The 23,045-nt window shown below is 41.2% G+C and overlaps 1 protein-coding gene across 2 annotated transcripts in view; it reads left to right on the top strand.

Annotated features, from left to right (window-relative positions):
* Positions 1–2,082: 2,082 nt before the first annotated feature.
* The window catches only part of LOC118779266 (sodium-coupled neutral amino acid transporter 3-like), a 36,336-nt gene continuing 15,373 nt past the window's right edge, over positions 2,083–23,045 (top strand). Inside the window, exons 1-4 of one of the 2 annotated variants that reach the window (XM_036531276.1) lie at positions 2,083–2,231; positions 14,071–14,239; positions 21,887–22,090; positions 22,669–22,756. In XM_036531276.1, the coding sequence (XP_036387169.1) occupies positions 22,011–22,090; positions 22,669–22,756 (168 nt within the window). In that variant the 5' untranslated portion in view covers positions 2,083–2,231; positions 14,071–14,239; positions 21,887–22,010. Of the gene's footprint in view, positions 2,232–14,070; positions 14,240–20,026; positions 20,181–21,886; positions 22,091–22,668; positions 22,757–23,045 lie in introns of those variants that run through there. The other variant, XM_036531277.1, reaches the window with a different exon arrangement.

The raw sequence follows: 23,045 nt of genomic DNA, 5'->3' as shown, positions 1-23,045 counted from the left end.
CATTTGTTGTGAATAATTAATACTAATAATATCTATTATTTCTGTAACATATTATTATAATATATTATATATTAATATATTATTTCTGAAATTGAATTCATTTGCAGTGTGGGGAAAAACACAGAAACAATTAGAATTTTCTTTCATGACAATTTGCCTGGTGCTCTTTAACAAGGAAAATCTTAGCACAGTTCAGATCCAATTTTAATATAAGTACCTAATATGAATATCCATCAGGCCAAAAGACATTCAAGAAAAAGAAGCTGTATAAATCATGCCCACATTCAATACTACTGCTTGTGTTCTTTTCGCCATCTGGTGGTGAAAAACGTTACTGCTGTTCCATTCAGTCAGTGAGGGACACAAACTTGCACAGCTTTTTCCTCCTGCTTCTCCCATGAATGACATAATTCATCTGTTTCACAGTTGTAGGTGAGTATTTTAAATTTCAACAATCATCACAACTCTGACGTCAGTTAGCCAATGTTAAGTAAGTTAGTAACTCAATGGTTTCCCTCGAAGGCAAGACGTTATTTTTCCGTAATACGTCAGAAGGCCCTTTTGTCAGAATGCCATGACATGCCAACAGCTGTAGCTCCCCTCCCATATCCATTGTCAATAGCGGATGAGCAAAGCTATATTATACTCTTGTTCAAACACAATTATGTGTGAATTAGCACCTCAGGCTATGTTCAGTTGTACAGGTGCAGATTTTCATGGCATTGTTAAGGGTAATCCAGTTACAAGTGTATATGCTCCAGGTTTCCTGTTTTTTTAAACCTCCTTTAGAGAACATATTCTGTAGTGCTTTCTTGCAATGCACTGTAAAACATTTTGTATTTTCGGCAATACATGACGTCCTTAGATGACACAAGAAGCTGTGTGACAACTGAAGTGATCATTAGCAAGCTCTGGACTGGAAACATAAAAATCGAAGAGACTGGATTTGGGGATGGAATAGTTGGGAATATAATTATTTGTGAAGGAGATGTAGGCAGCAGTATTCAGGCAAACCCAAACTTGTAACTAATTCCAGGTTCAAGCTTTGTCAATGGCACTCCTACTGTATCCTGGAGAAAGGAACATAGAATAAATATCTGCTTGCAGAGATCCATTCGCAAATGTCAGGTAAGCAATCTGCCTTGACTAAGGGTGTTTAGAAAGCAAATTTATGCTGTCATGTTTGGTACTGAAAGGTTAAGGGCAATATTTGCTGGCGCTTCTTTGAGCAGATGTCCCACTGCCCCCCTCTGACCACTAAGTGGCAGTGCTGCTGTAAAATCGGTGTTTTGGTGGCAGCTGTCCCTCAAGGATGGGTGTTTCAGCGCAAAGCGAAAAAGGAAGTTGCAGCTCTAGAGCATGCTTTGCTTTAGTTCAACACAATGGTGTCAAAACTAATTTCCAATTGGAACAAATATGTATTAGTTACAAGAATTTATTTTTTTTATATTTATTTTTCCTTGTTCTATTGCTGAAAATTCTTTGTACTAATTCCATATGATGGTATTGAGGCAAAGTGAAAATGTGTCATGCACATTTAAGAATAAATGAATATTGTTTTAACAGTTTACTCTATAATTCACCACATCGGTGAGTCACGCAACAAACTGTATATTGATGGAAGTAATGCTAACTATGCTTTAGCTGAGTTATAGAAGGGTTTATGTGACATGATATGGAGTTCTTGGACATAGGTTGCCAGCAGGACAACATGTTTGCAAAACTTGTGAGGACTTAGTGAGAACATCCCAAATTTCAGTTTACCAGCTTTCATTTTGCCTTGGGGACCTGAACACACTTCATCACTCATTACTTCATCACCATGTGCATTTTGTTTTAGCACTTAATGTGAAAGGGAGAGTGTGAGGATGGTCGATAATAAACGAAAATCGCAGTCTGTCTGTGGCCTTCTCAGCGTGTTTCAGTGTGTCTCAAAGCGCCATGAGCTCCACTGATTGTTACACGTTGTGTGCAGTGGAAGTGAGCATGCGTGAAATCATCTGAAATATGAGCCTGTCATTTTCAAGCAGCCCTCCCCCCACTTATCTACATGTGCCCGCTTTCCTTTCTTTCTTTCGGCAGTCCTGCAGTGGCTCCCCAGACCTGACATTCCTCTCCTTACAATTAAGGGAAAACAAAACAAACTACAAAAACAACATAAAAACTCATCCAGGGATATGATTGGCTGGATCTACTGCTTTCGCTGGCGGCTGGTCGTAACTTAAGGGCAGGTATGAGAGCGTTCATCCTTTACGGTCCCATTCATCTCCCGGCCACGAGGCTCACTCAGAGGAAGGCCACCGTCCTCCTGGTCCTCCTGACAGTAAACCTTTGTGTCTGAACAACAATATGATGTAAAGAGCAGTAGCATGGCAACAGATGGAGTCCCTGAAAAGGACAACATTCGGATACATTTCTCTCTGGACTTGACCATGGTGCTAGCACAGAAGGGGGGTGGGGGGGCAGACAATGACCGTTTTTGTGTTTTGTGAATGAATTTCCCGAGTGGCAGCAGTCTCATTTCTCTGCTCTTGTCAGGCCATTAATGCTTGAATTCGTCTGCTTGAATTCTCAGAGAAGTGAGATCACTAAAACACGTGTCTTAGACAGGCATGCAAAGCTTTCACGCAAATGCACATCTGAAACGGAGTCTGTCTGTACGGACTCTTGGATTATCAGGTGTGATACTAACAGTCATGTAACAGTATGAGATTTGGGTGTAAGAAAACATATCTGGCAGGTAAATGATGAATGAAACATATTCATGTATTCATTTTCTGTGACAGAGTAATTTGATTCAGTGGCGCAACCTAGCGGGAGAAGTCATTTTTTGACAACCATTTCCTCGCAACCTACTCATGGCTGAATGTTTTCTTTCTCTTTCTAGTTTGAGGCGCCACTTTTGTGACACATGTGACATGAGAGGATACAACCTCACTCACACAAAACTGTTCCTGGTAATGAGGAACTGTGAGGCATTTGTTGTGTGATAAGGACATGTGTAGGGTGTGTATGTGGCACAGCTCATATCTGAGTGAGTCAGTTTTCAGAAGAAGCAGCCCTTTAATCTACATGTCCAACGTATCAATAGAAACAACGGTTGCACTCTTATAATGCTGAGCATTAATGAGCTACACTGCTGGAGTAGCTGTAGGAGATTAGGATCTGTAGTTTCACTGTTTCCCTCCTTCTGATCTCAGATGATTCATGATTCAAATGATCCTTTTGAATAATCCCGCATGTCTTTTCTAGACTGTGGGTTTAACACATACCTGGCTGTATTCCAATATTAATCTGGAAAAGCAGGCTTTGTAGTTGCAGTCTACAGTCCACAGTTGCTGTCTTACTTCAAGCCCTGTTGATTTTCAGGACCGCAGCCCTCTGGTCGAACAGGCTTGTGTTGAATTTGTGACCTTTGTTCTGAACTAGAGTGCTATATCACAACAGGCACACTGCTTGCCTGGTGGTCCACATCAGTCAGATAGTGATGAGAGATCATGGCCTGCTGGTCTGTACTGCGCGTGCATTGATAGCAAGTACTTGCTTCATTTGCTTCTAGTACTTCACTTTGCACCTTTGTATTGTCTCTGGGAACTTCATGTGGTCCTAAGTAAATCCCTCTCTTTATCACTCTCTCTGTCACACACACATACACACACATTCATTTGCATTCTGTTAGTCTGTGTCCAGAACCACGTCTGCTGTTTCTAAAAGACGGGTTTTTACCAGTCTGCCTAGCCGATATGTAGTATTGGCACTTACTTCTCAGTGACGAATGGGTCATCCTGTTTTGGTTTGGCCTACTCCATGGATCAGTCTTTGTTTGCTTACCCCTAATAGGATGACCATTCTGTGCAACAGCCCAATCACGATGGCTAAATTAGTCATTTCTCGACCCACACCCAGAGGTGTGTATGACTGACAGGGCAATAGTAAATTGAACATCTGACATGAAATGTAAGAGTGGAGCTCCGAAGGCCAGATGTTAGTAGAATGGCCTTTTCTATGCATGGGTATGATGACATGATTTCAGTGGGGTGACTAGGTTTTTAGCAAGGCAGATTGTGGAGTGGAGGAGACACTAATCACTACAACACTGGTCCAGCCAACCAACCAATATGATTCACTATCCAAGGCTTTGTTTCAGACCAAGTTTCATTTAAATTTCTGTCACAGTCACAGATGTCACCTGTTTCAACCAGTGCAAAATGAAGCCATAAGACAAGCATGTGGATGAATTACACCATAATACAATACAGTTCTTAGGAAATCCTTCCTCTTCCAATGAGCCTTAAAAATCAGTAAAAAGTCAGGAATCAAATTTCTTTATGTCTCACTTGACATTTTTAAAATTTCACCTATACCTCATCTCATTATGTTTTTTAAATCCCCTCTGCCATCCACACAAATCCCCACCCAAACAACAACAATACACTTGCTTTAGGGATTCCAAGGGTTGCTTACATCATTTAAATTGAAACCATGACCAAAACATGGCATTTACCTCATTAAATGTGTACCTCATAAAGGCCTGGAGATCAGAGAAGCAGGCTGAAGATCAGTAAAGCAGATTTTATAACCTTATCGACCTATTCTCTAGCCTGAGATGGAAATGCAAGTGAGGGGAAAAAGGAAAAGGAGGTGTGACCGGGTTCAGCTTCCCCCAACAGAATATTTATCAGATGACGCATGAGAACGCCAACTATGGAGAGTGAGCACACACACTAAAGCAAAGTCAATAGCTTGATAGCCTTTTTTGTTTGTCAATTTCGCATAAATGTCAGGTTAAAGGGAGGAGTAAGCAATACAGCGAGTTATTCTCACTACCATTGCCTTTCAGAGTAATTATGAGGTGCCCAGTATCAGTTGCAAATAATGGCTTAGTGTAACAGGGCCTAGGTTTTTGCATTTTATCGATCATGAGCTTTGTCAACTAGCCTCCTCTGGTTTTCTTTTTTCAGTTAATTCCAAATAATTAAATACCTGTAGGGAAAGGCTTAAACTGTAACTTTTATGTTTTTGGAGCTATTCATTTCATGTCATAATGTTTTTAATCTGTCCATGATATGCATATTTCCTGCTCATCCCAAATGAATTGTTGTTAGCACTGATTCAAATTTCACATATGCTACAGCATTTCGCTATATGTCATAGTGTGTGATAGCAATGTTGCCTGATTGAACCCATAGGGCCCTCTTTTGGGAATGTGCAGGAATCACTGCCAGTAATTACTGTTTCCCTGGGGAACGAATACAGACAAATTAGACTTGGAAAAAGGAAGAGGTTAATTGATTTGATGAATTAAAAACCAGACATCATGGTGGAACTCAAGAGTCTGAACAGCCTAAAAGTAGCGTATTGTGAATAATACAGCTGTGCAGTATAATCATACAAGAATTGACAGGCACCTTGGGTGTGAGTGCAAAAGGTTTGTGGAGTGTTTATGTCATAGTTCATACAGTTTTACATTAAGCTATATTGGATGTCATGGTATTTAATCCCAAAAACTGATGATGCCAACAGAAAGGAACTTTTATGCTGTGAACATTCTAAAATGTCAAGGTCATTACTGATATATGACATACCTGCTTAAAAGACATAGGGGCTATTTCAAAAAAGTCTTTCTCCTCTCAGACAATAATGTGCTTAGAACAGGCCACAGACTAGAAGATCTGGGGAAGCAGCAGCCACATGTGGAGGGAAAGTAAGCTACACAGTGGAAACTGCAGATAAGTTGTTGCTAAAAACAATATCTCGAAGAGCGGCAGTTACTGTAGAGACAGCTTAGGTACACAAATCTGCTGCTTGTGCAATTTCTGAGGGCAAACTCTTGGATCTGCCCCTATGTTTCCGTCCCTTGTTGACAGTCTGAAATAGCAAGCAATTTGCAGCATGCTCAAACATTTGCATTTAACACACAGACACATCACTGCCCAGGTTCAGAATTAGCACAGAGAAAAAGTAAATTATGTTAAACAGAGGTCCTGATGACAAGACCCCATAGATATGGGTGTTAATCGCCGCGTCCAGCTGACTGGATGTGCATTCTTCTGTGCTCCCTTACCCACCTTGATTCCACAGGTCATCACCATGAATGAAAAATAAGTTGTCACTTGACCTTCCTGTTTTTTTTTTTTTTTTTTTTAAAAAACAAATTAAATAAGCCTGCATCCTCCTTCAAACATTCGCCTTCCTCTTGCTCTACAATTATACTTACCCGGGCATAGTCCTTCCATTAGGCGGGCAGCTGCAAATTTTCATTAAACTGAGCTATACTTATACCATAATTACCTATTTAATTGCCTAGTTGTTTTTTGTTGTATTCATATCCGCTGGATATGACAGACCAGAAAAAAAGGCACAAAGTTGTGACATACCTGGAGGTGGTAGAGGCATGACATTGCAGTAGTTGCCTTGCTAGTTTTCTGGGCTTATTAGCTGTGTGCAACTGTTGAAGGAATAATGCGTCATCACAGGAAATATATCATGCTTTTCAAGGACCTCCAACATCATCAGTCTCTTGCATGTCATTGGTCAGTGCAGTGTTCAGTGACAAGCCGTAATGAAGTAACACTGAACTTGCGTGCCCTGCTTCTGCTTACACCAGTAACATCGACTTTGCAGATCCGTCTCGCTGAAACCCCAGGCACTGTAGGTTGAACTGGAGTGAAGATTTTGCTTTAGTAATGGGTAAGCATTGCAGACCCTCACAGGCTCACTTATGCATAATTTCCTAGGGTACCTCGTCAAGACAATGAAGCCATTGTCTTTTTATCATTTCTTCTTTTTTCTCCCCAACTTTTTAGTATTCACTGATTATTTATTTTAAACCTGTCACCACTGCAACGACATTCACCAAACCCATGTAGGAGCACAGGGCGGGGTACTTGCGTTATACACGCACACTTGCTTTTCATGCTACAAATCCTACAGTGCCTACCAATCCCTATTCCCTGTGGAATGAAGCCAGCTTGTTCCACGGATCTGGGCTCCGGTCATGTTGGTAAATGATGCAGCCGGGCCCTTAGTCAACTTTTGAAACAATAAATTTTACTGAACCAAGGCACTGGAGACTGGGGGGCAACTGTTAGAAACTAATGAAAAAAAAAACCCCACTAAAATGAACCAGTAAACGTTACATCTTGAGTTTGCTGTTATTATATTTTAGCCCCCTTTGCAGTGTAAATGTGAAATGGAATTAATTGTAAATAGAGTTTTAGTTATCATGGCAAGGAGCAAATAATAACAAGGTCATGTTTTCAGTGGAAAAGACTGATTAACAGAAACTTGTGTGAGCAAAAGAAACAGCATATAGGAAAAAGCAGCTCATGGTTTTATCATCAAACACTTGATAAATGAAAACATATCAAATACATTGTGAACAGATAAAACTAACCACGTTAACAGTATTTACCCTCAATAAACACTTAAAAATATCAGAAACTGTAAATGTATATAGCACCCTGTAAATACTTTGAGGAACAGAGAGAGAGAGAGAACTGTATCAAGTGGGGTCTTTTGGGACAGACGGGTAACACTGGAGAATTTCACAGGCAGCCGGTGTGCCGGACTGTGTCTAGATCTGTAGCCCTGATACATGTAGTCACATAAACACGTTCATGTCACCTTGTACTCCATACTGGAGGCAGAGGCTGCCTATAAGTGTCTGTCTCAGACCACATTCCTCAAACACAGTTCTAACCATGAAAAGCTAAACAGCAAAACTGGTCCTAGATCAGCACTTATGGGCTACTTCTGCCTCAGGTTTCCTCATAGCGCTAGATCACAGCCCTTAGTGTGGACTTTCTTACTGTCAGAACCAGAACCAGGCAGAATGGTGAGCTTATTGCTGTGGGTTCTTATCCAGTTGGGTTGAACTGTAATCATGTGACTTAACTAAGATAGTGATTGACAGCGATCAGGGACATTTGGGGGGGGGAGCTCTGAGCCCGTATTTTAGCTTACTAATCTTAGGTAAGATCAATGCTAAATACCTCATACTGTTGGCAGCTTAAAAGTGGACAGTTTCCCCAAGAATGACTATTTAATTTTCTGCTTTCTGTAGGAGTAGATTGTCTGCCATTTTGTTAAAGAAACGTTTTATCTCTCTATCTCCACTGATTGGCTGGGGCTGGAAATGGGTGGGTCTGCATAGTCTCTCTGTGAAAGGAAATGCTTTGTGGGACTGAGCTCGGAAGTATGAGCCAGCATGTGATTGGCCTCTGCAGAATGTGACCGTTGCATCACCCCCTGGAGCCACAATAAGAGTATGTTTAGTCCCCATAGCTGGGAACCTTGATCTTTAGGGCAGAGGACTAATGGTGTTGCTTGTTGTGTCAGAGGAAACCCTCAGCAAACTTTCCCCTGTGAGAAATGGCAAGATGAAAGGAAATTCTGTCAGCATATTTGGTCGGTGGTTTGTGGTTATGCCTGGTTCTGATTCTGATGATGGTGGCAGGGGCAGAAGTGGCGGAGGGGGGGCAAAGACAGGAAGTGTTCATAGATCGCACACTACAGCTGCATCGCAATACTTTAGAGATGTGTCCTCACATTTCTTCTTCGATTCCTTGGTGACACCCATCGAAGGAAGAGACAGGAGGAAAAAATAAGCAGGTACCTAACACAATGAGGAAAATAGAATGTCCTTGATATTCATCAATTTCGTATAACATTTCATAGGAATCCCTCTTCTTCTTGTAATGTATGTTTAATTTGACTATTTTACTTGCAAAATGGACTTTTGTATAAAACTTCACTTTATAGAGTTTTTAAGGAAGCCTTAAAATATCACAATCACCTCTATGCACTATTCAGTGAAAAATTCAGAAGATACACATAATTCAAAATATAATTTATTTGTATTCGGAGTAGTCATTTTTCTCTGGTTGCTTTTATGTTGTATTCATTTTTTTGTTGTATCTCTATGATGACTGTTTATACAACTGCAAATAAATGACATTGTACAGAATGCGACACCTGTTTGGCAGTGTACATCAGAGATCCTTGGAAAACTCTTCCACACGAGGATGCATCGCTGTATCGTCTGCTGGAGGAGACAAATGAGGAAATGTCTGGCTTCCTTCATGTCTCCTACAGAACTGGAATCACCCTTAAGGAGATGACAATTTCTCTGCCACAAAGGATGTGAGGATATAGGAATTGAGGAAAGGATACAATTTAACGCTATTGAGCCCGCACCTGGTCTTTGTAAGCCATGTCCAGGCCCTGTTCATCTACAATAATGTACACAGCCTCAAAGTCCTCAAAGCTAACTGTACACTCAGTAGAGGCCTACATTGAATGCTATTCCAAAACCCTTTAAAAACAGCTAATGTAGTCATTTGGAATGCTACATTCAAGGAGAAAGAAGGTGTGTATGCCATATATATAAAGTGCAACCCACTTTGGAGCAACCCCTCCATCAGCAGATGTCCATGGACAAGGTTGCTCCATGCTTCAGCCTCTGCAAAAAGGCTGTAAAAACCTCCTCTGGGGTTTTCTTTGCGCTGGTAGACACCACAGAGAGAGCCACCCGAGTCCTGTTTGATTTTCCAGTGTTATCAGTAACAGGCGCGGGAGTGACCAGTGGCACTGTGCCACGCGATCACATGCAGTACATGTCTCTGTCGTTTGCACAGGAGGCCCAGGTCCCACCCTGTTGCCACAGAGTGTTTGATTGATTATGAAAATTGCGGGGGGGGGGGGGGGGGGGGGGCAGAGGGGAGGTGAGGAGAATGGGGTGGGGCAATGAACAGAAGAAAACCCCAAGCAGGGAGCAGAAAAGGAGGAGGGAAAAAGGGAGGGAGCGTGTGTTTGCTGAGTGGGTGGAGGGAAAATAGAATGCCAACGATGACTCTGGAAGCCACACAAACAGTGTCCTCCATATTTCTTCATACCAAAAATAATACATTTGTGAGCAATATGACTTTGATCTATGTAATTACATCAACATGAATGTATAACATTAAAATGACATCCGATATGCAGGCCCACTGCTATGGGGGTGCTTAGGGGTGCATTGCACCCCCAGATGGACCTTGGTGCACCCCCAGTTGTCTCCTTATATCCTGATGCCTACATAGTATTTGTAACTTTTTGTGCACCCCCATGGATTGCAGTTGCATCTCTTTGTATTGTCTCCTGTTGCCAAGCCTGCTGATTTGTACTTTTTTTCCCTGCTATACCATGTTTTTGGTCCTATTTAATCAGTGTATTGCTTACATACACTTACTTCAGAAAACATTTATTGTCACCACTGTAGTTAATATTTTGTAAATCCTCCTTTTCCATAGATTACACTGAGAAGACACTTCCTGATGAGTGTTAGGTGTTTTTAAACATTCCTCTTGGTAGAACTGATCTAGGTTTTTCAGATCTTTTGGTCTTGAGGAATGAAGTGTTTCAAACAACAAACATTAGACTGGTCTGAAAATTGAGATGACTAAAAGCAAACATAAATTTTGTGCTCAGTTGAACATCTCTTTGTAAATTTATCTGAAAGCATTGGACTGTTGTCAGACTGAAATGTCTTCTCAGACAGGCTTCAACTTCTTGGCAGATGGTGAAGTTTTTGTCCAAATGACCTGGTACAGCATGTATTGAAGTTCATGACTTTTAACAAGGAAGCCGAAGCCCCTATATGCAACAAAGTAGTGTGGAGGTCAACAAAGTAGCATGCAACACGTTTTAAGGTGTGTGTAGGGTTTTTCCTCAACACATGTGTCATCTTTTTACACATTTTATGATGCTTTCTGTTTCATATGATAATGAGAAGTGCTTTCAGTTGTCATCCAGATGTAATTTACCAAGGCAACTACTTGTGGTTTGTCTACAGAAGATACTTAGCCCTTGCAACCCTGCCATGAATACCACACTCATGCAAACAGCTTTAAACAGTACTTTTTAACACTTTCTATCCTGAGGATTCCAGTTTATTCTTTGATTGCCATCTCTTAATTTGTGGGGGTCTTTGATCACTTGTTGACATTTTTTTGCTTGTATCTCTGACCTCGACAATGTATGCTAGTGATAATTTTTTTCTATATGTAACTTCTTGTTGTACCCCAGATAAACAGGAAGCCTTTGAATGCCTCAATATAGTTTCAGAAACATCCACTGAACTTCCGAAAAGCAGAATGTTGGAATTTAATTAAAAGGTTACTTTCAATCACTATGAGGTGTGAATAAATAGCACCAATATATTGTCTGGAATAAAATGTACTATTTCTGAACTGTCTGAACTTGTTCTGCACAGTGATGTTATAATTACAGTAAAATATTTTTAAAATTTCATCATGAAAAATCATCACATTTTCTTTTATAGGATATTTTTGTTCCAGTTTAATCAGTGTGGTGGACACCCTTGTCCAGGGTGACTTATGTGGCCCCCATCCACTTGTACTGCTAGATATTTACTTAAGCAAACCAGATCAAGTACCTCACCCAGTGCACTGCCTGGTAATCACACCCTCAGCCTTAAAGGTTCAGGTTTAAAGGTTCTTAAAGGTTTAAAACTGCATCACACTGCCACATGTTCCAACATAGCGATATAAGTATTAAATTGAATTGAATTTCCAGCTTTCACAGACTGTCCGACATTGGTATTTCCTTTACTTGTCACAACATGCCTGATACTCGGCAATGAGATATTTGCGAATGAATCAGTTTTAAAATATTACACACCAGGGGGATGTTTTATCATTTGGTTGCTATTTTGGCAAAGCCTTTTCCATGATCCCGCGCAGTCATGCAAAGTCTACTTAGCTCAGGGAACATTTAGTGCTAGTGTACTGCACACTCTAGGTGGTAGGGCCTTTTTCCTCAGTAGCTCCATAGGCTATGGAATTCCCTACCCACCCATGTCAGGTCTGCAGACTCTCTCTCCTCTGTTACAATACTTTACATTTTGCTCTGCCGATGCTTTGATCAGAGCCAATTACATATTGCCAACTGCTTACAGTTGGCACATGTTATACATTTATACAGCTAGTTATTTACTGAGGCACTTTGGCCTACCTGATTACTGCTCCTTACCAATATGCCACACTGCTGCCTGTTTTTTAATCTCATTTAAAATCCTATCTTTTCAGACAGACTGCTACGAGCAAATGAACCCATCTTTGAATTGTTGTTGTACTGCACTGTATGCATATCTTGATTTTATCTTGAAGGTGTTCTGTCTTGCACATTATACCCGATATAACATGAACAATAGGGTATAACTGAATTCTTAAGAATTTACAAAATATGCTAACCAAATCGCTGCACATGTGGAGAAATGTCAACTAAATTTTAACTGCATATAACAGACTTCTTGATTATGTGCAGTAACCTTTCCCATGAGGGGGTGTACACTGTGTACTTGGTAATTGCTCATTTTGTCTAATCTCACTGTGCCTTTGAATTCACACATTGTGGTATTGTATTCCATCTTGTTCTGCATAGCATCTTCAGTGTGGGTGCATAAAAATAAAATCTACTTATATTATTATTGTCTGTCCAGTCCTGCCATACTAGGAAGAGGGATGAGACTTTTGCACTGTATTAAAGTGCCACAGCTAGAGTTACCTTGATGAACATGTTTCTGAGGTCTGCAACACCCTTTCAATTTACCTGATAATTTGAGCCACAGACTGGTTTTAAACCGGCTCATCCAAAAGAATGACACATTGCAATCGAAACGGGCACTTTCAAGGAAAATATTTCCTAGGAAAACGGCATAGATATATTAAATAGTGACTGTTCAGTCACGGTCAGTCTTTCAGTGGGGAGGATGATCATCCACGCAGTAAACTAACTGGAGCAAGAGCGGAAGCTGATCGTCCGTCTTCTCCTGCCATTGGTCGTAGTGGCAAACAGTAAAGCATGTCGATGTTCAACCAAGTCGACTTTTTCCTAATCCACTGCAACTACCAACGTTCAAGCCCAAAGCATGGAAGCCTCCAACACATCCTGAGGCAGTCATTGTCCTTAACTGACCTTTTCAGCACGCTGCATGCCTGATCACGAGGCATAACCCGCCTTCAGTTTTTTTTTAACGTGCAGTTAAGTATGAGACGTATGCCGTCGTTCTGTGCATTACTGGTATTATTGCAATTTTTACATATTTTTCACTCATTGTGGACAATCAGTGCTGACAGCGTTGCACTTGCACCGTTCTTTTCCGTCACATTTTCTATACTGTATGTACACATTGCTTTACACCCCAGATGCTTCACGCTACTTTTCCCTGATCCCCCACCCACATATACCGTATCCATTCATAACGACTGTAGGGTAAGCTAGCCTATGTTGATATGTTCCTTCTCTGCTCCAAGAACTCTTTAGAAACTTTGAACTTTTGCAAAAAGCAGCCATGGCTCAGAGGTCTCGGGTTCTAAAATTCAGTTCATGGGATGAACTTCAATCTCGCCGCACTGGCACGGGCCAATTAGTGTCCCGTAACTGAGGACCTGCTCTGGCACATGACATGCGTTAGCGTGTCTTCTGTTTATGGTCTTACTGCCGTGCGCGTGAGTAACCTTAAAAAAGCACTTATCTCATAAGCTAATTAACAACTTACAGGCACCTCGCAAAGGTCTCGAAATCCCAGTGCATTCTCTCAGAATCGCACCCGAATTGGCGACTTCTAATGAGGCAAATTAGAATTACTGCACTTTTCATGGTCTCTGCTATTGTCCTGATTTACGCTCTCGTGGTTTATTGAGCTTTAATGAGATCTTTTGTGTTCTAAGTGAAGGAAGGACAGAATTCTTTAACCCACTGAATGCCTACCTTGCTCTAAGTCTAAGAGAACATACACCCAACAGATGTTGACAATATTATCATAATCATATTGTATAGATAACCTTTTGAATTTTGTTTTAATTTTGTCCTTATCACACCGATCAGACCCTTGAAGATCTGAGAAGTACCCCCTTAAAGACGACAGGGATTAGCACAGTAAAACTGCACTCGCATGAGGGACAGAGACAGAGAGAGCAAAGGGTTAATTATGGGCGTTCATTCTCCCTCTCTCTCCGCGGTGTGCACTAAGCTTTCTCTCTCTCTCTCTCTCTCTCTCTCTCCCAGGCACTCCTGAAGGCGGTTAGGGAAAAAAACTGACTGACTGACTGACTGGCTGGATGTCAACAGGGCAGACGTGCTGAAGCTGGCGGATTTAGTAAGGATTTCTGTGAGGAAATACATAACAAAAGGAGGACAAATACCCAGAACCAGAGGCTGGCTCGGACTGATCGGGGTGAGTCGCTCAGAGAAGAAGTTTCTGCGCCGTTTTGGGTCCTGCTGTTCTCCGTCTGTTAAGCTGGGAGGGGAACTGTCAATATAGAAGCAGTCTTGCATCAGACAAGTAGCATGCGCTAAGACAATGCTATTCTTTCACTTCAGCGAGCAGGGTTACAGGTCATAGATCCCTGTAATATAAGTACTTTTTATGATTTTTTTTTTTCCAAACAGTTCAAATGACTGTTACCTGTTATCCATAGTATGACATATGCGTTCAGTTATTCAGTTTGCACTTTGCGTATGTGTATTCTGTTTCTTAATACACAGACTGTGTGCGTGTGTGTGTATGTGTGCGTGTGTGTGTGTGTGTGTGTGTGTGTGTGTGTATATATATATATATATATATATATATATATATATATATATATATATATATATATATATATATATACATATATAATCCTAGTGCTTTATAAACTCCTGTCTGTGCTGCAACAAGACACCACAGTAGGCACAATAACTTCTGGGTCATCCTAATTGATGGTTAAAAGTCAGAGCAGTGGGTCAAAATGAATTATTACAAAAAAAGACTTTGGTGTCAAGTTTCCAAGCCCTTTTCCACACTGAGGCCCATGTGATTTAAAAAAAAAAACGAGCATTCAGCTATAAATTCAGTCTGCCTCAGAACGCTTTGGCTTTCCTCTGTGTCCCTGCATGGGGCGTTGACTGAAATCCTGAAACTTCGGTGCTGTTCGTCTCAGTTCGACACAATGCTTTGATCGATTCTGTGTATGACAGGATTTATATGGTTTGCATTACACCGAATGTTATACAGAAGAGAGAATTCAGTTGCAGGGGAGCTTACTCACAGCTGGTGACCTGACAGAGTGATTACGACTACAACTAATTACCTCTGGACAAGACCCCATTTTCAGTATTTGGCCAGTGCATTTAAGCCTTAGTCATGCTCACAACATATTGGTTTGGGTACCATGGTGCAGGGGAGGTTTGGTCACAGTGTACCTGTTTATGCTTACTCATGCTAACTTAGGGATACTTTAAACAGGTTGGCACACTTGAGACACTGGGGAATATCTTATTTGTCAGTTTTCAGTCTTTAAATGACATTTTGCTGATATTCACATTTTTTCCCACGCGGGATTTACACTTTGTGTTTGCATCCGGCAATCCTCAGGAAAAAAACATATAAGCGCAGCATATGTGCTAAATATGAATCCTTGTCAACACTAGGAGGAAATATAACTGATCGGGCAGAGCTGCTTGTTGAAGCATGTAGAATTAGTATCAAACACGCCTCTCGAAACAATGTCTCAAAAAGATTTGAGATAAGACATTTTAATATACTTCATTCATATGTCAAATAGATTTTGCATTAGTAACTTCTTCACAGAGCTTTTGTGAAAGACAGATCTGGAGAAAGGGCTACAGTCACAACACATATTTGCCGTCCACTGTACTGCTTGACACAGTGAATTTTAATGCATTAATACATATTTGACGTAGCCTGTAATGGTAAGGGGTGGGGTCACACACAGTTCAGATTCTACTTATTTACAGTTTAGACTGTCACTGCACCATCTGGGCTAGAGGCCCTATACATTTGAGCAGAAATGTCAAAAAGGGGGAGATAATGGGGGAATAAGGGGCATTTGATTTACAAGCAATAACACAGCAGTTATTCCCATGTATTTTATTGTCACCATTACCATTTCAGTAGATATGAATTTCCATACATTCATAGTGTGAAGGTTTGATATGGCTGTAGCTGTACTTTATTTGGCTTGGGGTCTGACAAAGGAATTGCACCTGGCTGTAGGCCGAGGTTGTTGACCCCCCCCGTGTGGGCATCATAAACAGGGAAAAGAAATGGGGGGAAATGGGGTGGAGGAGGGATGCTGTGAACAGCTGACATGGAAAAGAAGTGGAAGGTTGGATTTTTATTATAATGGTTTTTATTATAATGGACCGGTTTGTCTAGATTTTGTTAATTGCGTAGGTACTGTCTATAAATTCTCCTCCCGAATGTTCCTTTGGAACTTCAGCAGGAGCTTTGTTATGAGTGAAGGAGGATTACAGATATTACAAAATGCAATTGTCCAAAATGCATGCAAAATGTAATGTTTGGACAGGGTGTAACTATAAATAACAGTAACTATTCTATCATAAGACTGTTGGTGCACCCTGTAGAGAGAATAAAAACCTCTCCTGCCTTTTTGTCAAGAAGGTTTGCAACTTCTTTCAGATCACAATAGGCCACAATGGGCATTGCAAAGAGTCGTCTGCAACAGAAATAATTTTATGCTGAGCTACAGAATATGCTCGATGAGAATGCCAACTATCATTTGAATGTCATGATGAGTTATGCCGTCTAGAAAAACAGGAAGAAGAAGAAAGCCACAAGAATAACAGGCTTCCAACCATACTGGCTTGGAGGCCTAAAAAAGTTTATGAATGACAGGCAGACAGCCAACCAAATGCTAGGTTCGGCTCATAACAGTTATTGGCTGGATTACATTAATGGCATTTTTTCCTTCATATCAAATACACTTTTCTTGCTCTAACTTGTTGTATTCAGTTTTGCATTTATTAGCACACAATGCATAAATGGAGCCAGCTAGGGAGCTGTATTTACCTGCCTAGCTACTGTAGTGTACCTAGCAAGCTAAATGGCTAGCTAAATTAGCTAGATTTGTTATTAGCTGTCCAGCTGGCTAGCTACAACAATGTTATGCTAATAAAATGTTTTAGTGATAAATAAATCTATTATTGGCGGTTAATGACCAGTATTCCTCTAAGCAAATTCCTTCTGGTGGGAGGTCTCGTGCGTATGAACGCTAGTACTCCATCGTGGATGTCGTGAAAGGTTGCCCCCACTGCATTACATGCCTTGACGTGAGGAGTGCCAAGCTTTGCTTCAGTGCATAAAGGTCTAGTTATGTGCTCTCTGCATGCCCATGGTCCTAATCAGGGAGAGCAGACCAGCTTACGACATTTCCTCATTTGAATCACAGTAGGCCCCCATCCCTGCAGGTTTGGAAATCTAAAAACCCAGTTGCACTTTCCAGGTCGAAAAGGGCTTGTAAGGTTAAAAAAAAACGAAAGAAATAAAACGTGGACATCCCAATTACAGTATGCTCCTTGGAATCTGAACCTGGATCGAGCACAGACTTCAACTAGCTAATCACAAACTCAAATTCATCGGTCTGGTGGGCTTCCTTATTTTTTCAACAGTCTCCATACTCATTAATCTGAGCACCCTGGTGGCGTATCACCACAGAAATGAATAAATCATGGGTACTTTGTGTGATTTTGTTAAGGTGAGGGAAGGACCAGACTGACTAGCAGGCACCCAGGGGTATATGACTTTATAGATGTCATTATGTGCCTGTGTGGTCTCCTCATTGATTTTCCTTACAAACTTATACACCTTCAACATTCTCTTGCCCCCTAAGAATGGGAATTAACTGCACCTGATCTAGAAAACAGGGGCAATTTTTTGCTTTGTCGTAATTATTCGTTTTTTTTGGCAGACACTCTTTGCTCTTATCCAGAGGGCCTTAAATTTTGGTGAGACATGCAAAGTGTATGTCACAACAGCAGTGGGGGCAAGGGCATAGGTACGGAACAGAAGGAAGCATGCCGGTGATGAAGCAACAAGATAATAAACAGTGCTAAGATGTAAGCATAAAACAGCAGCTGTCTCTCTTTGAATACGTGGTGCTTATGAATGTTTGCAAAAGCCACATTACCTCACATCATAGCATACACACAGTTTAGTGCCTAACAGTGATCCGTAAGGGCACCCTTACCAACATCCTGTCACACACGTGGCCCCGATTCAGTGTTGGGTAAATATTTGTTCATTGACTTAATATTATGTGTAAGTTCATTTTTTTTCCTTCTCGCAAACTCAAGCACAATTCGGCGACTTCAGCGATGAACCAAAATCAGCAAAAAGAAATGTCGGTTTAGACAAAAGTCAAAACTAAAAATATTGATTAATGGGGTAGTGCTTAAGGGTGAAGTATAAGAGCAATGCTGTGTTACAGTGTTAAACCTCAGTTAGGAGAGAGGGTGATCAGGTACCGAGACCAAAGTTCAGGAGACATCCAGGACCTTAAACCGTACCGTTCCGTCACAGTTGATGCAACGCATCTGAAGTGCTGTGCTTAAGGCACCAAATAGGGAAATTCTCCAAACACAAATACCTGTGGCTGTGGCGGTGTATTTTCCAATCCTGTTTTTTTTTCCAGTTGCTACCTCCCACAACTTTCTCCTTCTCGGTACTGCAGCCTCTGGCATATAAATAGCGCAGCATAGTTACACAAACAAACACATTAAACACTAGATCTGCTGTAAATTGCATCTAATTTGGTCACCACCTACAACTGAAAAAAAAAATCTGTTGTATGTATTGTGCCATATACATATATAACCGATGTCTTCTGGCATATGAATGGCACTGCTCTATTTTAAGTTACTGCCTCCCTTCTTGGAAAAACAGTCAATTAGTCAAGTCAAAAAGGGCATGTTTGTATTACTGTCTATGTCTTTTTCTACAACAGTTGTAATGACTACTAAATGCATGCCTTCTGGCAATAGAATGCCAATGTTTTACTTCACTATTTTAAATCTTTGTGTCACTCCTACAAAAAAAGCAAAACACAACAGTCATTCATGTCATTATTTTTTAATCCCCTAAATGGAGCAGTTGGGATACTCAGAGATACTACAGAGCGAGCTGGGAGTTCCAATACTGCGACCGTCGCTTGGCTCCCATGTGCTGGGTCTGCTCAGTGTCACAGCTAAAGGCACGTCCACGGGCAGGGCGCACGGCTACGGCACATGAAAATCCACCAGGTTCTCTCCGGGGAAGTACAGATGCCCTCCTTTTTACCTGGTGGTGAACCGCACACAGGAACAATAGGCTCACTCACAGTAAAGCCCTCTCTAATCTGAAACTAGTGTATTCGAGGAACGGAAAAACGAATACTCCTCTGTTTAAACATTATTACGGTAAAAGTCTGGCTTTTTCCTTCCAAAGCCACAGTAACACGCTGCAGCAAGGTGTAATAACTGGCAGGGTACTACAGATCTGAGAATCAGCTCAGACATGCTAATCTCCCTCATGGGTATGTTGTACCGATGCCAAATCGCTCAGTATATTTGCATACAGTCCTGCTCCTTTTATACTGAAAAATGTTCCACTCTCAAATCTGAAACATGTAATTAAAAGTGTGACCTTGACCTGCTAAATATAATGAAAAGCTGCAGACGCGTGACATTATAATTGTTATAATCTATGAATGATACTAAACATAATACTGAATACTCTTGATATTTATCATCTGAACTAGAGAAGAGGAAGGGTTGCTGATGTGGCCCAAAAAAAACCCCACAGAATCCCCTCTTGTCTGTGATGCCATGTAAAAACAGCTTCTGACCAGACTTCCTGAAACGCACCAGCGCGGGAATCAGAATTATATCAATTAAGTGAACAGAAGCACACAAAACAGAGAAAATATGTGAATTCATCAAGGTGAAAGGCTCATTGAAACTTTGGCTGAAAGGAGGCGTGAGGGTTGGGCTAAGCGGAGACAGAGTGCGGTAATGGACAGACAGCCAGCCAGACAGAGAGAGAGGGTATTTAGTGGTAAACACAGCCATGTGACACTGTGTTCCAGCTGCCTGCTCGCAATCCGGCTTTAAACTGTAAAGCCAGGACTGATTAGAGGTGTGACTGCATATGCGCGCCACCAGCGTCAGTGTAAATATGCGGTTTGGGTGGATCCCTGCAAGCGCGAAACGAAATTTCTGACACACGTACGCGACACAGTGAACCTTATGGCTCGAGAGACGGGACTCGGGTTTTGACAGCGTTTTAAGAGCGGAAAAGGAGTGAGGTGTGTTCCGGTCAAAGCTCGAGTCGCAAGCAGGTGGGTAAAACGGACGTGCTCCTCAATGGCGTGGCTGTCAGCAGGATGTGTATATGGAGGTGATGTGTGTGTATGTGTGATTGTGTGGGTGTGTATGTATTTCGTCTGTTTGTGTGTGTGTGTGTCTACATATGTGTATGTGTGTACGTGTGTGTGTGCGCGCGCGTTTGGGGGGGAGTGAGCATCTCAAGTCTCTGAATTCTGCTCTACATTTTTGTCAGTGTGTGGTATTGTGCAATCCATTCTCCATTCTCCATTCTTGACTGTGTAGGAATTATTGGGACTCAATGAGGGTGTGCCCAGCTAGCAGAAATGAGCTACTCGTGGGGGGAAAAAACAACCTTGTGCTGTATGCTCCTTTTTCTGTTAGGAATTACTGTTATCATGCACACCGAAGAAAAGGGGGGAAGAGACATGTACATCATCCATGCAATGAACCCTGAACTTTCACCCCTTCATTACTGTTGCCACAGCTGGACATGCTGTGGACTGTTGTGATACTAGGCACACACATAGAGTATGCATGCAACAGGATTAGGTGAAGTAAGTAACATTAAAATAGTGCATATTATGCAATGAAAGACAGCATGGGGTTGCGATATGCAATTATAGGGTACTGACTACATGTTAGTAATTTCAGCCAATGAAAAAGACATTTATGTGATTGCACATGTTACTCTGTGTGAAAGACAGGAGCATTTTATGTGTCAGTTTACTTCATGTGAGAAATAGTCATGCGAACTTAACTGTTGATAATAAACATAATTACACAAACGATTTACCAGCAATATTAGCCATTAGGTTGCCTCGAAAAAAGCCAACTTACTGTTCTTCTTATTACTTATTCTTTATTACATCTAATTTTCTATACGTTAATCTTCCAACAGCTTTTTTTTTTTTTTTTACAAAACTTGGCTAATACCTTCAGCTAGCATGGGACCTCGTTGCTTGTGCTTTTTGAGATATTTACAATTTAACACTGAAAAAATTCTCATTGAGTAACATGGAAAGAACGTTTAGAATCTGAACATTCTAACTAACACATGCAGCTGGTGTCACAATGAGTGTGCTGCAGTGGCCACAGATACAGTCTGTCTCTCCTGAGCAAAACTTGTAACTACAAGCTACTACAAGCTACTACCAGCTACTACAAGCTACTACCAGCTGTTACCAGCTGTTACCAGCTACTACCAGCTTTTTATGCAACTTGAAGTTCATCATCAAACTTTCCTTTCTGGTTGTTTGTGTTTTGCTCATTCATTTGACTGAATCACCATAGTTGCTGAAATAAATGAAAAGGTTCTGTGCAAGGAGCAGAAAAGGAAGCAGTTGCTTCAGTTGTAAGTCAGAGTTAAGGATAAAGTGGAAAGAAAATGACAGAATCCCCCCAGGGCTGGATTTGGACCCATGGCCCAGTGCCTTGCCAGTTCTGTATTGAGCCAAAAGTGGATAATGGCCTAATATTTTTTCCACCAAATGAAAAATTGATGGAAATAAATGGAAAAAAAGCCCTCCAGGGTTAGGTTTGGAACTATGACCCAGTCCCGTCCCTTGCAACTTATTATTGAGTAATACCTGTTGAACAAACTATACTGTAGTATACTACAGTACAATAGAGTATAATTAATAACTATAATTTTACTGGCTGAGCTTCATTTCCAACAACCGATCTATTGCAGCTAAATGGATGATGTTTATTTTTTCAGACCATCTCTGACACTCAAGCGATCTTCAGAATACACCAAATACTGTGAAATCCACTGAGAGAAGGCCCTCTATCCGCTCCACCTCCATCTGAAAAAAGGACATCCATTTCAACCCTCAAACAGTATGGAACTCCAAAAGCTATCCAACGGTAACCACTGCCCAGACCTAGAACTAGCAACAGAGAAGATCATCTTGGAAGAAGGGTACGTCTCCCCTCATACTCAGCGAACTGACTCTGAAACACCTCACCGTGACACTGGTCAACTTGAGGATATGTCTGAGGCGCTAGTGCAGTGCTAGGGACTGAACTAGATTAATAATAAAGTCAAAATGAAATATATTAGTAATAGGATCTTGTGTATCTGTGGCTCATGCTGTAGAGTACAGGGAGTCACCACTGGATGCAGCGGTAGTCAGTACTGGTGAGTAAGAATCCTTAGGACCTCCTCTCTACAGGCCAGCCTTGCTTTGCCGTCATGAATATGGGTGGCGTGGCCCAGCTTTCCCTCTTGAGTTTATTCATAATCTGTAGTACAGCACGCTCTCGACTCTGTCCTCACAAAGATATCTTATCCTGTGACCCGGAAGGAACCTACACAGCACTGTTTTATTTTGGCTTCATAATAACGACATTCTTTCAGGCTTATTGTGTTTGTTTAGATTATCCATGTACGTATTGGCATGTAAATCAGATGCTGTTAAAGTCACTGTCTCTCGAGTGAATGTTTTCCCCCATGTATAAATGTCTTCAGCTTAAACATCCTGTGTTCCTCTGCTCAAGGTTTGATGGTGTTGAAAGTGTGGAGGCAGAACGCGAGGAGTTTCTACCTCACAAGGGTGATGGGAAGAAGCAGCCGCAGTTCACAGATGTAAGTGCCGGTATCCCCATCCTCAGTAAAAGGGACAACTGCAGAAGTTACACAGCGCCAGTACAGGAGATCACTGTAGAGATTACGCACTAATTAAAGAAAAGGGGACAGTCGAATGGATCACGCAAAATTGTCGTTTAAAGGCAAAATTGTGATTAAAGAAGTTGAGAACAGGGGACATCTATAAAAATTAATCACTTCAGTTAAGAAAGCTATAGATACTACGTAGCTCCAGTAAAGGGGACAAGTCAAAGATTAGACAGCTACAATGAGGGCAAAAGAGAAACGC

This window comes from Megalops cyprinoides, chromosome 6, assembly GCF_013368585.1.
Source record: "Megalops cyprinoides isolate fMegCyp1 chromosome 6, fMegCyp1.pri, whole genome shotgun sequence".
Classification (NCBI taxonomy): domain Eukaryota; kingdom Metazoa; phylum Chordata; class Actinopteri; order Elopiformes; family Megalopidae; genus Megalops; species Megalops cyprinoides.
Note: the sequence above shows the minus strand (reverse complement) of the source record. Positions and strands in the feature narration are given on the sequence as shown.